Raw genomic sequence first — 15,490 nt, 5'->3', positions numbered from 1 at the left:
AGTGGGAAATTGGTCTCTGATTTTTTTTCCCTTTGAGTATTTATCATTTTTGTGGGAATTTTGTCCCTCTCCCACTTTTCTCTCCTTCTCACCTATCACCTCCCCCATCGCACCTGGCCTGGGGAAGGAGACTCATTCCCTGATACCACCCCCAAACACAGCCCGGAACCTTCCAACGCGGCTCCTGTTTCCCACCCGGACCCCATGAGGAACTATGAAACCTATGGGCAAGTCTTTCCTTTGTATTAGTGGGGTGGACGCCGTTTCCGCTTTGCTTCCGCCCTCACTGAGATCCACTTCCTCTCTCCCCCTCCCTTGGGAGCGTTAATCTCAGTTTCACCCGCCCCCTTTGAATCCTGCGGGACCCGCCATACTCTGGAACCACCACCCTTTGTGTTTCCCTCCCGGACCATCGAGAGCGTCACACCCAGCTGTGGGCAAGTCTTCTATGGCTATAATCCTGATGCCATATCCGGTTCACTTCCGCCCTGCCTCGGCCCACTTCTTGTACAGTCTTCCGTCCCCTCCCACCCCCCCGACACACACTTTCTCCCCTTGGCGCTATTTAATCCCTGCAGAATCAAGCACACCCAGGAACCTTCCCTTGCGGTCTCCTGTTTCCCACCCGGACCCTATAGGGCATTGCACCAAGACGGGGCGTTATCGCCCCATTGTGGCAGGCGGCGTGACGCCACTTCCGCTTCATTTCCGCCCGCGCTTGCCTCTCCCCCGTTTCCCCGTCCCCGCCCTCCCCTGTGTGTTGCCAGGTGAACGGCTCAGCGATTCCGCGCCCCCAACCCCACAGTAGAGTCGCCCCCACGGTGGACAAACCCCTCCCTCGCCTCATCCGGCGGAATGAGGTCATTTCCGTCCCGCTTCCGCCCTTCCCTCTGCCCCACTTCCGGTCCGTTACTTTTCCCCTTCCCCCTCCAGTGCAGAATTCAACACTCGATTAACACCCCCCGGCCAGCGGCCCCGGGTGGGTATCGCAGCCCCGCGGGGTCTGGGGGGAGGATGGGGGCGGGGACCTGGGGGGGAGGAGGGATGCCAGGGGGCTCTGGGGGTCTGGCTGGGGGGATCTGGGGGGCAGGGATGGGCTATGGGGACATGGGGGATCTAGGAGTCGGCAGGGGGATGTGGGGCAGGGGGTGGGCAGTGGGGACACGGGATCTGGGGGGCAGGGATGGGCTATGGGGACATGGGGGATCTAGGGGTCGGCAGGGGGATCTGGGGCAGGGGGTGGGCAGTGGGGACACGGGATCCAGGGGACAGGGATGGTCTATGGGGACATGGGGGATCTAGGGGTCGGCAGGGGGATGTGGGGCAGGGGGTGGGCAGTGGGGACATGGGATCCAGGGGACAGGGATGGTCTATGGGGACATGGGGGATCTAGGGGTCGGCAGGGGGATGTGGAGCAGGGGGTGGGCAGTGGGGACACGGGATCCAGGGGACAGGGATGGTCTATGGGGACATGGGGGATCTAGGGGTCGGCAGGAGGATCTGGGACAGGGGGTGGGCAGGAAGGATGATGGGGGAGTCTTGGGTCAGCAAGGGGGATGTGGGGTGATCGGGGAGATGAGCAGCATCTCCGGTACCAGTCCGGGTGTCTTTAACCCCATCTCCCCCTCCAACACACAGGCCCATCCCCATGGCCTCGCGACACCAGCGCCGCCTCTGGCGTTACGTGGAGTCTGGCCGGCACCGCCGGCTGCGCTCGCTCCTCGCCCGCCACCGGGAGGCATTGGACCTGGACCAGCCAGGGGGGCACAAGGGCCGTCCCCCCCTGCACTATGCCTGTGCCCACCGAGACCCCATTGCCGCCCAGATCCTGCTGGGCCACGGAGCCAACCCCACCCTCCAGGACCGGCAAGGAGACACGGCCCTGCACCACGCCGCCCGGCAGGCTGCCCGCAAGGGCAAAAGCGGTGAGCACCGGCCCTTTAAATCCCGACTTGGGAGGAAGGGATTTGAACCCGGGCCTCACCTCTGGGCTGCAGGTCTTTAAGGATACCACTGCGGGGGAGGCAATGGGAGCCAGGGATAGAACCCAGGAGTCCTGCCTCCCAGCCCCACCCTGCTCTAACTCACGAGCCTCCACTGCCCTCCGAGAGCCGGGGAGAGAACCCAGGAGTCCTGGCTCCCAGCCCCCCCCCTGCTCTAACCCACGAGCCTCCACTGCCCTCCCAGAGCCCTGGAGAGAACCCAGGAGTCCTGGCTCCCAGCCCCCCCCCGCTTTAACCCACAAGCCTCCACTGCAATCCCAGAGCCGGGGAGAGAACCCAGGAGTCCTGGCTTCTAGCCCACCTGCTCTAACCCACGAGCCCCCATTCCCCTCCCAGAGCTGGGGAGAGAACCCAGGAGTCCTGGCTCCCAGCCCCCCTGCTCTAACCCACCAGCCCCCATTCCCCTCCCAGAGCTGGGGAGAGAACCCAGGAGTTCTGGCTCCCAGCCCCCCTGCTCTAACCCACCAGCCCCCATTCCCCTCCCAGAGCTGGGGAGAGAACCCAGGAGTTCTGGCTCCCAGCCCCCCTGCTCTAACCCACCAGCCCCCATTCCCCTCCCAGAGCTGGGGAGAGAACCCAGGAGTTCTGGCTCCCAGCCCCCCCTGCTCTAATCCACTAGACCCCACTCCTCTCCCAGAGCCAGGGGAGAACCCAGGAGTCCTGGCTTCCAGCCCCCCCTGCTCTAACCCACCAGCCCCCACTCCTCTCCCAGAGCTGGGGAGAGAACCCAGGAGTCCTGGCTTCCAGCCCCCCCTGCTCTAACCCACCAGCCCCCACTCCCCTCCCAGAGCTGGAGAGAGAACCAGGAGTCCTGACTCCCAGCTCCCCCGGCTCTAGCCACTAGACCCCACTCTTCTTTCAGATGCAACCTGTAGTGTGGGTCTCTGGCCACTAGGGGGTACCACTGAGTTCCCAGCCCCAGGAAAGGGGGAGAGACCTGGTCATGGAATGGAAAAAATGGGAGTGGAAGTCTGGGGGCCGTAGACCATGGTGGGAGCTGGGGACCCAGGCGTCCAGGATGGCATTTGCCCTCTCCAGGGGGCACCAGTAACCTCTCCCTTTCTCCCTTCCCAGCGTACAAAGTCCTCTTTGCCACCCTGCAAAGCCACTGCCCTTGGGCCATGGGGATCCGGAACCGGGCCGGGGAGACGCCCGGGGACCTGCTGGGGCCCACGAAGGAGGAGCAGGTACCGATCTGGGGCGCTGAGCTGTAAGGAGCCGGCTTGGGACTCCCTGGAGGTGCTCTCCCTGTCAGTCAGGGCTGGCCCCAGTGCCCTGGGGCAGTGCTGGGGGGTCTGTGCTGCAGGGAGCAGGGCAGGGGGACTCATTAGGGGGTTGTTACCTGATTTGCCCATTACCTTGGGGTCTGCTCATTTATTAGGGTTACTCTTCTGGAGGTGGGGGGGGTGTCATGGAGTCCCCGGGCGATGATCTGGAACTGCTCCCTACAAGGCTGGGCAGGACTGTGGGGAGCCTCCTCTCTGTGAGCAGACTGGCTCCAGGGCAAGGCCCTTCCACCTTCCTGGGTCTGACCTTGGAGCATTCAGCATCCCCTGCCCCACCGTGCACTTCCCACAGCGAGTCCGCCCGGGGGGGTCCTGGGGGAGCCAGAGGGTCCTGCACCCCCACTCCACAGTCAGACGTGACTCTCAGCCAGCCAGTAACACAGAAGTTTTATTAGACGACAGGAACACAGCCCAAAACAGAGCTTGTAGGTACAGAGAACAGGACCCCTCAGTCGGGTCACTCTTGGGGGGTGGGGAGCCCAGACCCTGGTGCTGGGCCTCCCTCTGTCTCCCCAGCCAGCTCCAAACTGAAACTCCCCCAGCCCCTCTTCTGGCCTTTGTCTCACTCCCAGGCCAGGAGGCATCTGATCCCTTTGTTCTCCAACACCTTCAGCTGGCACCTTGCCCAGGAGGGGCCCAGGCCATCAGTTGCCAGTAGACAGGGTGTTGGCCATTCTCTGTGCAGACACCATCACACTGGCCCTCTAGGGCTCTGTGACAATCACACCCCCTTATCCCACCACCTAGATACTTAAGAACTGCACAGGGGAAACTGAGGCACCCACACAGTAGTCAGAGGAAACATTAAGAACATTCCCAGTTCATCCCACGTGGTTCTGTTCTTCTGTCAAAGTGCTGCTTGTGTCACTTGTGTACACACACACACACACACACACACACACACACACAGTCTGAGAGGACCAGGTTAAATCAGCATCCCAAGCTGACCCATTATATGTCCCTGGACTCGGCGCGCTGGGTCAAACAACACCTCCAAGCTGTGACCCTCATACGCCCCAGGTTCAGCACGTCCCTATCCCCACTTTCACATTGCTCTGGGAGTAACCCCCTGGATGAGGAAACCCCACAGGATTTTGGGGCGCTGCAGGACTCTTTTAGCTGAGGTACGAGGAATGTTGCTGCAGAGCGAATGAGGAAGCCAAAAAACACCCACGAGGGGGGGATAGAGAGAGAGAGAAGCAACCAGCTTAGCCATGAATGTTATTTATTGCCAGGTAATAACCGTACATGGGGAGCCAAACACACAAACCAGTGATAATATTAAATCGAACTGACATTTGATTATAAAAGTCGGGTTTAGAAAACTACAACTGATCCCACAAGTCCGGGTCAGGGGGCTACACTGAGAGGGAGAGAGCTGGGTTCTTACCACTCCGGGAAGCTGGATTCGATGGGGGTCTCAGGTGATAGCTGGGGGTCCGGAGTGCTGGAGCCAGGCAGAGCCCCAGCGCGATCCGTCAGGAGAAGGTGAGGTCCCAGTGGAACTGAGGCAGAGTTTGGATGCTGGCACCAGAGCATTGACTGGAGCGTGGGTCGGGGCTTTGAAGGGAAAGAACCAGGGTTCGAGGGAGAACAGGAGATTGGTTTGTGGGTAAACGAGGGAGGATCCCAAAGTTGTTCTGTTCAGGCTGCTGTGGGCCGTGTTCCTTGCCGGGAGCCCGCAGTGCAGTTAGGGGTCCCTGAGTTCAGTGCCGTTCTTGCCTTGGAGTCTCTGTTCTCCAGTCTGTGTGCTAGTGGGGATGCCTCCCTCTCCCATCTCCAGGGCAGATGAGACTGAAGGAGTCTCCTTAATCCTGTCACCCTTGTCCGGAGGGGTTAGGTGTCTCCCACCGCCTTCTCGTTGCTTTTTGTAAGTCTTTCTGATCAGCTTTGGTTGAAGCAGAGGTGGGGGGGGCGTCGTTCGTGAGTCACATGGGTTGGATCCTGCACCCTGGTTCCCCAAGAACACAGAGCTGACGGGTAACAGAGGAGAGGTTAGTAAGACTGGGACTTTTCAGCTTGGAAAAGGGACGGCTAAGGGGGGCTATGACACGTTATTTACTCCTCCTAACACAAGAACTAGCGCTCACTCAATCAGATGAATAGGCAGCAGGTTTAAAACAAACAAAAGGCAGTATTTCTTCACACGCCGTACAGTTAACCTGTGGAACTCCTTGCCAGAGGATGGTATGAAGGTCAAGGCTATCACAGGGTTCAAAAAAGAACTAGATACGTTCCTGGAGGACAGGTCCATCAGTGGCTAGTAACCAGGATGGGCAGGGATGATGGCCCCAGCCTCTGTTTGCCAGAAGCTGGGAATGGGCAACAGGGAGTGGGTCACTGGAGGATTCCCAGGTTTGTTCATTCTCTCTGGGGCACCTGGCACTGGCCACTGTCGGACACTGGGCTGGATGGACCTTTGGTCTGACCCAGTCTGGCCGCTCCAGTGCAGGGGTGTGTTAACCAGAGTGTCGTGTATAATACACGGGAGGTAAATGTCCTGCTCTGCTTGGCCCGGGTGAGGCCCCAGCTGGGGTCCTGGTCCGGTTCTGGGGGCCACACTCGAGGAAAGATGGGGACACATTGGCGAGAGGGCAGAGACAAGCAGCAGAACCGAGTGAAGGGTTAGAAAGCCTGAACCCAGGGGAGGTTAGAAACGGGGCTCGTTTCGTCTGGAGAAAAGCTGAGTGAGGGGGAACCTGGGAACAATCAACAGATACATTCAGGGCTGGTGTAAGGGGCCCGGGTCTCAGTTGTTCCCCACGCCACTGACGGCAGGACAAGCCGTGACGGGCTCAATCCGCAGCAAAGGCACTTGGGTTAGATACTGGGAATTGAGCTCCGGGGTTGGCAGCCACAGGCAGGTCGTGGGATCCCCGTCACGGGAGGTTACAGACCAGGTTGGCCAAACCCCCGTCAGGGCTGGCGTAGCTTGGCCGGGCCCTACCTCAGCGCGGGGGCCGGGTGTGACAGTGACGTCCCTTCCAGCCCTGCCCCGCGGGGGTCTCTGATGCCCGATGACTCTCCGCAGCAGCCCCCGGAGGAACCCGAAGAGAGCGATGGGGAGCGGGACGGGGACTGGGAATGGCGCCAGAAGCTCTTCGGGGAATGCCAAGATGAATACCAGGAGATCTGGCGCTACGAAGGTAGGACCCTGCATGGCTGCCGGCGCCCCCGAGAGGGGACAGGCCCCATGTCCCGTCCCCCACCCCCTGAGCCAGCCAGTCCCTGCCCTGGGGCTGGATGGGAGCTGGTGCCCCCCAGAGGGGACAGGCCCCTGCCCCATTCTCTGCCCCCCCTGAGCCAGCCAGTCCCTGCCCTGGGGCTGGATGGGAGCTGGTGCCCCCCAGAGGGGACAGGACCCTGCCCCATTCTCTGCCCCCTAAGCCAGCCAGTCCCTGCCCTGGGACCGGATGGGAGCTGGTGCCCCCCAGAGGGGACAGGACCCTTCCCCATTCCCTGCCCCCTGAGCCAGCCAGTCCCTGCCCTGGGACCGGATGGGAGCCGGTGCCCCCAGAGGGGAAAGGCCCCTGCCCTATTCCCTGCCCCCCTGAGCCAGCCAGTCCCTGCCCCATTCCCCGCCCCCCCCCAAGCCAGCCAGTCCCTGCCCTGGGGCCGGATGGGAGCTGGCGCCCCCCAGAGGGGACAGGTCCCTGCCCCATTCTCTGCCCCCCTGAGCCAGCCAGTCCCTGCCCTATTCCCTGCCCCCCCGAGCCAGCCAGTCCCTGCCCTGGGACCGGATGGGAGCCGGCGCCCTGCAGAGGGAACACGCCCCGTGTCCCATTCCCCACCCCACGAGCGAGGCAGTGTCAGATCAGCCCTGGTGCCCCTGACAGGGGAGAGTCTCACCTGACACCACCCTCCTGGTCTCCCCCCTCCCCAGAGGATTTCTGCACGGCCCACCCGGACCCAGAACCCTACGAGCAGTGGGCAGAGCGCATGGCACGGGAATACAGGCGCAAAGCCCGCCAGGGGGCGGGGCCTGGCCACCAGGGGGCGGGGCCTGGCCCTCAGGTCCCCACCCACGGCGCCGCGCAGCCCCCCCGCCACACCTCCCAGCGCCCCCCGGAGGAAGAGTCTCGTCTGTACTGGGAACGCGCCCGCACCAAGAACGAGGAGCTGCGGGAAGCCAAGCGGCAGAGCTACCAGGAGGGCTGCGCCCGCGTCTTCGCCCCCGACGCCACCCGCCCCCTGCGCTACGGGGACATCCCGTGGCCCAGCCCCACGGGCACCGCGGCCGAGATGGCTGCTGCGGCCATGCTGGGCACGGATCCCTCGGACGCGGGCGCCTACCGCCGCCAGCTCCGCCGCCAGCAGGCCCTGTGGCACCCAGATAAATTCGCCCAGCGCTGCGGGGGGCGACTGGCGGAGCCGGATCGGTGCCGGGTCCTGGCCACGGTCACGGCGCTGTCCCAGGAACTCAACAGACTGGCTGAGGCGGCCAAATAACGCACCGCAGCGGTGTCAGTAAAGCTTCGGTTATTGTGCTGAGCCAGGACTCCTGGGTTCTCTCCCGGCTCTGGGAGCGGAGCTGGGGCTGGGGGGTTAGAGCGGGGGGGGCTGGGAGCCCGGACTCCTGGGTTCTCTTCCCAGTTCTGGGAGGGGAGTGGGGGCTGGTGGGTCAGAGCAGGGGGCTGGGAGCCAGGACTCCTGGGTTCTCTCCCAGCTCTGGGAGAGGAGCGGGGGCTGGTGGGTTAGAGCAAGGGGGGGCTGGGAGCCAGGACTCCTGGGTTCTCTCCCCAGTTCTGGGAGGGGAGTGGGGGCTGGTGGGTCAGAGCAGGGGGCTGGGAGCCAGGACTCCTGGGTTCTGTCCCTGGCTCCCAGCTGCAGTTCCTTGCCCCAAGAACAGAACATACCCTCCTCCCCCCGCCCCCCGGTCTGCTCCGGAAGTGGCCTCTCTGCTGCTGTTGCTCAATATGTTCTGTGTGTTTGGTAACTAGGAGCTGGCGCGGGGCCTGCGGGCAGAGCGGGGCCTCCAGTTCCCAGGCGTGTGACGAAGGGAGCAGCCCTCAGCAAACCCACAGAGCTGGGGGGGCAGGGCTAGGGGGGCAGGGGCTGCGGGTCAGGAGTGAGGGGCACTGGCAGGGCTGGGGGGGGCAGGGGCTGCGGGTTGGGAGTGAGGGGCACCGGCAGGGCTGGGCTGGCAGGGGCTGCGGGTCGGGAGTGAGGGGCACTGGCAGAGCTGGGGGGCAGGGCTGGGATGGCAGGGGCTGCGGGTCGGGAGTGAGGGGCACCGGCAGAGCTAGGGGGGCAGAGCTAGCGGGGGCAGGGCTGGGATGGCAGGGCTGCAGGTCGGGAGTGAGGGGCACCAGCAGAGCTGGGCTATCGGGGGGCTGCGGGTTGGGAGTGAGGGGCACCAGCAGACCTCGGGGAGGGGGCAGGCTGGGCCCTGCGGTCTCCTCCCTCGCGTGACCTCGGGAGCTGGGGAAGGGAAGTGAACGTCCCCGTGTCTTGTGTAAGGGCCCTGAATCGCCGCCCGGCTGGGGATGATGCAGGCGCCTGGGCACTGACGCAGGCTCCCCGCGTCCAGGAACGGGCACAGAGTGTCCCGAGACCAGGGGGAGGGGAGGCCAAGAGCTTCTCTGGGGAATGTCCCCCAATGAGCTGGGGCGGGGGGGGGGGCAGGGCTGGGCTAGCAGGGGCTGCAGGTCGGGAGTGAGGGGCACCGGCAGGGCTGGGGCGGGCAGGGCTGGGCTGGCAGGGGCTGCAGGTCGGGAGTGAGGGGCACCGGCAGGGCTTGGCGGGGGCAGGGCTGGGCTATCAGGGGCTGCAGGTCAGGAGTGAGGGGCACCGGCAGGGCTATGGGGGGCAGGGCTGGGCTGCCAGGGGCTGCGGGTCAGGAGTGAGGGGCACCGGCAGGGCTGGGGGAGGGCAGGGCTGGGCTGGGCTGGTAGGGGCTGCAGGTCGGGAGTGAGGGGCACCGGCAGGGCTTGACGGGGGCAGGGCTGGGCTATCAGGGGCTGCAGGTCGGGAGTGAGGGGCACCGGCAGAGCTGGGGGAGGGCAGGGCTGGGCTGGGCTGGTAGGGGCTGCAGGTCGGGAGTGAGGGGCACCGGCAGGGCTGGGCTAGCAGGGACTGCAGGTCAGGAGTGAGGGGCACCGACCCCCCCATCCCCTCAGGACCCCACACACACACACACACACACTGTCCTTGTGCGAGTGTCTCTGGGGAGCGGCCTGACGTGTGGGTTGTTCCCAGGCTCGACCCCGGCTCCCAGCCCTGCCCGGCTGGCATCGGACGACCCTGCCCGTGTCCTTTCTGGAGCTCTCTCTTCCCACCACCCTTCCTCAGTCTCCCATCCCTGTGTGCTGGCGCCCGCCGTCCCGTCATCTCTCCTCCATCTCCTCGTTCCGTCTCCCCTCGTCTTCCTCGGCTTTTCCCTCCCTCCCTCTTCCAGTTCTCTTCATCCGCTCGCTCTCCATCCCGCAGCCGAACCTCCTTTTCGTTTCTCCCTGACTCCTTCCTTCCTTCCTTTCCCGCCTTTTCCCTCCCTCTTTCTTCTTTCATTCAGCCCTTCGTCCCCTCAGCGGTGCCATCGCTCGCTGGGTTATTCCTTCATTCACTCTCTGTCACTTTCCTTTCTTCTCTCACCCTTTCATTGCCCCGTCCCAGCGTCTGTTCTGTCCTCTCCTTCTTCCTTAACTCGCCTCTTTCTTTCTGTCCTTTTCTATCCTTTATTTGCACCCATTTTATTTCTATTTTTATCCATTTTCTTTCCTTCTTTCTATCCTTTTTTTCTCTCTATCCATTTTCCATCCTCTCTCCATCCATTTGTCTTTGGTTTTTTCTTTCTTTCCTCCATTTTTATCATGTTTTTCTTTCTATCCTTGAATTTCCCTTTTGCATTCTTTCTTCTGTCCAGTTTCCTTTCCTTTTCCCTTTTCTTTTGTTCATTCTTTCTTCTCGTGTCTTTGTTTGTTCCTGCCCTCCCCCCCGTGTCTCCGCACACACCCCCCGTCACACCCCTGGCGTCACACCCTTGGCTCCCCGTCAGGATGACCCAGGAGGAAGGCTCTGGCGTCCTGCTCACATCACAGCTGGGTTGGGACGGGGTGACTCACGCAGGAATTCCCGCCCCGGCCCTGAGCTCGGTGCCATATAAGCCCTGAACCCGTCCCGCCCTGAGCAGATGTCTGCCAACCCCGGCGCCCAGCCGCACGTCCCAGGGGGCACCATGGTGAAGTTCGGGGCAGGCCTCAGGCCTGTGGATCCTGCCCGTGGCTCCGGCTTGCTCTGCTCGGCTTGTGGCTTCCTGCTTATCCGGCCCCAGCAGACAGAGTGTGGCCACCGGTACTGTGCCGCCTGCGTCCAGCGACTGCTGGGGTGAGTGCCAGGGGCTGCGGGTCGGGAGTGAGGGGCACCGGCAGGGCTGGGGGGGAGGGCTGGGCTGGCAGGGGCTGCAGGTCGGGAGTGAGGGGCACCAGCAGGGCTGGGGAGGGCAGGGCTGGGCTGGCAGGGGCTGCAGGTCGGGAGTGAGGGGCACCGGCAGAGCTGGGCTGGCAGGGGCTGCAGGTCGGGAGTGAGGGGCACCGGCAGGGCGGGGGGGGCAGGGCTGGGCTGGCAGGGGGCTGCAGGTCGGGAGTGAGGGGCACCGGCAGGGCGGGGGGGGCAGGGCTGGGCTGGCAGGGGGCTGCAGGTCGGGAGTGAGGGGCACTGGCAGGGCGGGGGGGGCAGGGCTGGGCTGGCAGGGGGCTGCAGGTCGGGAGTGAGGGGCACTGGCAGGGCGGGGGGGGCAGGGCTGGGCTGGCAGGGCGCTGCAGGTCGGGAGTGAGAGGCACCGGCAGGGCTGGGTGGGCAGAGGGCTGCGGGTCAGGAGTGAGGGGGACCAGCAGAGCTGGGGAGGGGGCAGGGCTGGGCTGGCAGGGGGCTGCGGGTCAGGAGTGAGGGGCACCGGCAGAGCTGGGGAGGGGGCAGGGCTGGGCTAGCAGGGGCTGTGGGTCGGGAGTGAGGGGCACCGGCAGAGCTGGGGAGGGGCCAGGGCTGGGCTGGCAGGGGCTGTGGGTTGGGAGTGAGGGGCTCCGGCCGAGCTAGGGGGTCAGGGCAGGCTAACAGGGCTGCGGGTCGGGAGTGAGGAGCACCAGGAGAGGGTCTGTCTCTGACGTGTGTAAGCGGCTGTGCCCCGTGTGACCCATGTCCCAGCCGTGTGGGGTGAGGCTGCGCTGATAACAGGATTTGTCTTTTCACAGGGACACAGACAAGGTGACCTGCTGCGTTTGTAGCAAGAGACTGAACCCCAACCAGGTGAGTGTCACCCTGAAAACGCTGGGGGCTGCAGGTGGGGAGTGAGGGGCACCGGCAGAGCTGGTGGGGGCAGGGCTGGGCTGGCAGGGGCTGCGGGTCGGGAGTGAGGGGCACCGGCAGAGCTGGGGGGGGCAGGGCTGGGCTGGCAGGGGCTGCGGGTCGGGAGTGAGGGGCACCGGCAGAGCTGGGGAGGGGCAGGGCTGGGCTGGCAGGGGCTGCAGGTCGGGAGTGAGGGGAACCGGCAGAGCTGGGGGGGGCAGGGCTGGGCTGGCAGGGGCTGCGGGTCGGGAGTGAGGGGCACCAGCAGAGCCGTGGATTCACTCATTTATTTCTCTCCATCCTCAGATTTACAGGGACCGAGCAGCCGAGAAAGACGCTCTCAGCACGGCCGTGACCTGCCCCAGAGCCAGCTGCAGCTGGAGGGGGACCCTGGCTTCCTACCTGGTAAGAACCCGGGACACAGACACTCCCCAGCCCCAAATCGGGGCCAGCGCCCCCTAGAGGGGACAGGCCCCTGCCCCAGTCCCTGCCCCCCTGAGCCAGCCAGTCCTCGCCCTGGGGCCAGGTGGGAGCCAGCGCCCCCTAGAGGGGACAGGCCCCTGCACCATTCCCTGCCCCCCTGAGCCAGCCAGTCCCTGCCCTGGGGCCGGGTGGGAGCCAGCGCCCCCTAGAGGGGACAGGCCCCTGCCCCATTCCCCGCCCCCCTGAGCCAGCCAGTCCCTGCCCTGGGGCCGGGTGGGAGCTGGCGCCCCCTAGAGGGGACAGGCCCCTGCCCCATTCCCCGCCCCCCCCCGAGCCAGGTCAGGCCCACATCTGCTCTGGGGCTGTATTGATGGTGCAGTTCTGCCCCCTGGTGGCCATCCCTGGGAATGGCCGGCTGGAGCTCTTAAAGGGCCAGTTCCCCTTTTTAACCTCACTCCGCCCCATCTCCCATCACTAACCCCTCTAAACCCCCTAGACTCTTCCCCCCTCCCATGGCACCCCCCCACTGCTGCCCCTTCCAGTCTCCATCCCCTCTGACCCCCCACAGCCCCACCCCCACAGCCCTCACTGCGGTCCCCTTAACCCCCCCAATTTGCTCCTTCTACCCCCCCGGCTCCCCACTTCTCCCCTCCTCTGGGCCAGCCTCATCCCGCCACGCTGCTCCCTCCCTGTGCCCCCCATCCTCTAACCCTCTCCTCTCTCCTGCTGCAGGATCACCTCTGCCCCCCAGCAGCGAGTCCCGGCCCGGAGGAGAAGTCAGCTCCGAAGGACCCGGAGGCCCACGCAATGGTGAGTCACAAGGCAGCCACCAGATGTGTGGGAGGGGAAGGGGGTGGAGGCCTGTAGCCAGATGTGGAGAGGAGAGGATCATGTAGGTTGATGTTTACATGGTGGGGGCAGATGGGGAAGGCGAGAGGGGAGCTTGTGGCCAGATGTTTTGGGGGTAGCCAGATGGGCAGGCTGGGGGAAGCAGTTTTCAGCCAAGTGTGCAGGGGGCAGGGGAGCCCAGCCAGATGTGCAGGGTGGGAGCCAGATGGGAGCTGACTCCTCTCCCTGCTCCCCCAGGACGCCCCATCCCTGGCTCTCCAGCGGCGGATACAGCAGCTGGAGTTTATCGTGACATCCCTGCACCAGGAGCTCCAGAGCCAGGCTGGTGCCATGGAGGCTCTGCGGCGCCGGTGCCTCCAGGACCTGCCGTCCCCGGGGGTCTCCGCGGAGCCGCCCGGCTGCTCCCATGGGGCCCGGGGAGCCATGGCGATGTCCTCGGAGCTGGCCAGCACCAACGGGACCCTGGTCTGGAAGCTCCAAGAGTTCTCCAAGCTGCTGGGGGACGCCAAGGCCGGGAGGAGAACGTCCATCTACTCCTCAGTCTTTGCCACCCGCCCCTTCGGCTACCGGCTCTGCCTCCGGCTCTACCCGGACGGGGATGGGGCCGGCCAGGGCACCCACCTCTCGCTGTTCATGGCCTTGGCCAGGGGGCCCTACGATGATCTCCTGCCGTGGCCTTTCCTCCGCAAGGTCACCTTCTACCTCCTGGATCCCTGGCGGCGGAGGCCGGCCCTGAGGGAGATGTTCGCCCCCGATCCCTGCAGCACGTCCTTCCAGCAGCCCCGGGGCCAGCTCAACGTGGCTAGCGGGAGCCCCCTCTTTGCCCCCCATGGACAGCTCCAAAACTACCTCAAAGACGACACCCTCTACGTCAAGGTGGTGGTGGACACGTCCGGGATGGAGGTGTGAGCTTTGGGGGCGGGGGGTTCCTCTGCTCCCATAGCCTCCTGACTCTTCCTATTCCTCCCTCAGCCCCCTAAAGCTCTGACCCCCAATGCTGCGCCCTACCACCCGCCAGCTCGCCTGCCAAAGCCTTAGAAAGTGCCTGTCTTGAGCACTAGCGGCTCAGAAGCCTTCCAGCTGCCAAAGGCTTGATGTGGTGGGAGTTACCCTTGCGGCTCAGCACACTACACACATGTTGGGCTTTCAAAGCTAAGCAGCAGGGGGCTTGTTTTGAGACTGGATGGGAGACCTCAGATCCCCGTGCTCAGCAGGCACCTGGCTGTTTGGGGGCTTGGAGGGGAGATGGGGTTGAGCAGGGGGGACCCCTCCCCAATGCTCAGCAGGGCCTGGCTCGTTTGTGCAGGTGGATGGGAGACTAATTTGCCGGCCACGGGGTTGTCTTGCTTCTCTGGCCGATGATAATTTATGACCGTTAATAACGACCGGTGCTGCAGGACGGCACTCGCGGGTTTATCTAAGCAGTGAATTGTCTATTTATCTATTTATGTATTTATTGGCTGGCTGCTGGTGCCTGGGGCTGAGCCGTTCCCCCGGGGGAAGGAGAAGTCTGTATGTGTGTGTGTTTGTGTGTATATATGTATGTGTGTGTGTGTGTGAAGCACAGTGAATCCGGCCCCTGTGCACAGTCACATCCTAGGACACATCCGGCTGCCCCACCCCGTATTTATCGCCAGCGTGTGGTTTATTTATTGTCTGATATTGTAATAAAAATCTCTGTGCACCCGTCGTGTCACTGCCCTTGTCACAGCACCCGGCGAGGCAACTGGCCGGCCCGGCCTGCCCGGGCACAGCGCCCCCTGCTGGGCTCCCCCCACTGCCCCCTGCCCCCCACCATCCAGTACCCCCTGCTGGGCTCCCCCCACTGCCCCCTGCCCCCCACCATCCAGGGCCCCCTGCTGGGCTTTCCCCACTGCCCCCTGCCCCCCACCATCCAGGGCCCCCTTCTGGGCTCCCCCCGCTGCCCCCTGTCCCCCACCATCCAGTGCCCCCTGCTGGGCTCCCCCTGCTGCCCCCTGACCCCCACCATCCAGGGCCCCCCGCTTCCCCCTGCTGCCCCCTACAGCCCAGCACCCCCTGCTGGGCTGGCCTCCGTCCCTCCCCTGCCCCTCACAGCCCAGTGCCCTCTGCTCCCCCTTGCTGCCCCCCACAGCCCAGTGCCCCCTGCTGGGCTCCCCACGCTGCCCCCCGCTGCCCCCCATCCCCCACAGCCCAGTGCCCCCTGCTGGGCTCCCCACACTGCCCCCCATCCCCCACAGCCCAGTGCCCCCTGCTGGGCTCCCCACGCTGCCCCACGCTGCCCCCCATCCCCCACAGCCCAGTACCCCCTGCTGGGCTCCCCACACTGCCCCCCACTGCCCCCCATCCCCGACAGCCCAGTGCCCCCTGCTGGGCTCCCCCCTGCTGCCCCTCCTGCAGCCCAGAACCCCCTAGCGCTGCCCTGGGGCAGTGGGGCCCGGGGGGGCCGACACTCCTGGCTGGGCTCTGAATGAACAGAGACTCAGAGACTCTAGGGCTGGAAGGGACCTCGCGAGGTCATGGAGTCCAGTCCCCTGCCCGCATGGCAGGACCAGACACTGTCTAGACCATCCCGGAGAGACATTTCTGGAACCTGCTCTTCGATATCTCCAGAGACGGAGCTTCCACACCCTCCCTAGGCAGTTTATTCCCGTGTTTAACCACCCAGGC

General features: G+C 64.6%; 2 protein-coding genes across 4 annotated transcripts; both read left to right on the top strand.

Moving 5' to 3' along the window:
- Positions 1–758: 758 nt before the first annotated feature.
- NFKBIL1 (NFKB inhibitor like 1) lies at positions 759–7,780 on the top strand. Of its 2 annotated transcripts, none has more exons than XM_050919640.1 (5): positions 759–979; positions 1,639–1,925; positions 3,078–3,190; positions 6,321–6,435; positions 7,173–7,780. In XM_050919640.1, exons 2-5 carry the CDS (start codon positions 1,649–1,651, stop codon positions 7,736–7,738), a joined length of 1,071 nt encoding a protein of 356 aa, XP_050775597.1. In that variant the 5' UTR covers positions 759–979; positions 1,639–1,648; the 3' UTR covers positions 7,739–7,780. The 2 variants fall into 2 exon arrangements, with proteins under 2 accessions (XP_050775597.1, XP_050775598.1); XM_050919641.1 differs by having other exon boundaries at positions 761–979; positions 6,324–6,435.
- Positions 7,781–8,580: 800 nt separating this feature from the next.
- LOC127032386 (TNF receptor-associated factor 3-like) lies at positions 8,581–14,525 on the top strand. Of its 2 annotated transcripts, none has more exons than XM_050919639.1 (6): positions 8,581–8,937; positions 9,324–10,612; positions 11,476–11,530; positions 11,876–11,974; positions 12,725–12,802; positions 13,079–14,525. In XM_050919639.1, exons 2-6 carry the CDS (start codon positions 10,419–10,421, stop codon positions 13,748–13,750), a joined length of 1,098 nt encoding a protein of 365 aa, XP_050775596.1. In that variant the 5' UTR covers positions 8,581–8,937; positions 9,324–10,418; the 3' UTR covers positions 13,751–14,525. The 2 variants fall into 2 exon arrangements, with proteins under 2 accessions (XP_050775596.1, XP_050775594.1); XM_050919637.1 differs by lacking the exon at positions 8,581–8,937 and adding an exon at positions 9,072–9,124.
- Positions 14,526–15,490: the final 965 nt, after the last annotated feature.

This window comes from Gopherus flavomarginatus, chromosome 12 (assembly GCF_025201925.1).
Source record: "Gopherus flavomarginatus isolate rGopFla2 chromosome 12, rGopFla2.mat.asm, whole genome shotgun sequence".
NCBI classification, from domain to species: Eukaryota; Metazoa; Chordata; order Testudines; family Testudinidae; genus Gopherus; species Gopherus flavomarginatus.
The sequence above is the reverse complement of the archived record's forward strand: the minus strand, read 5'-3'. Positions and strand labels throughout refer to the sequence as shown.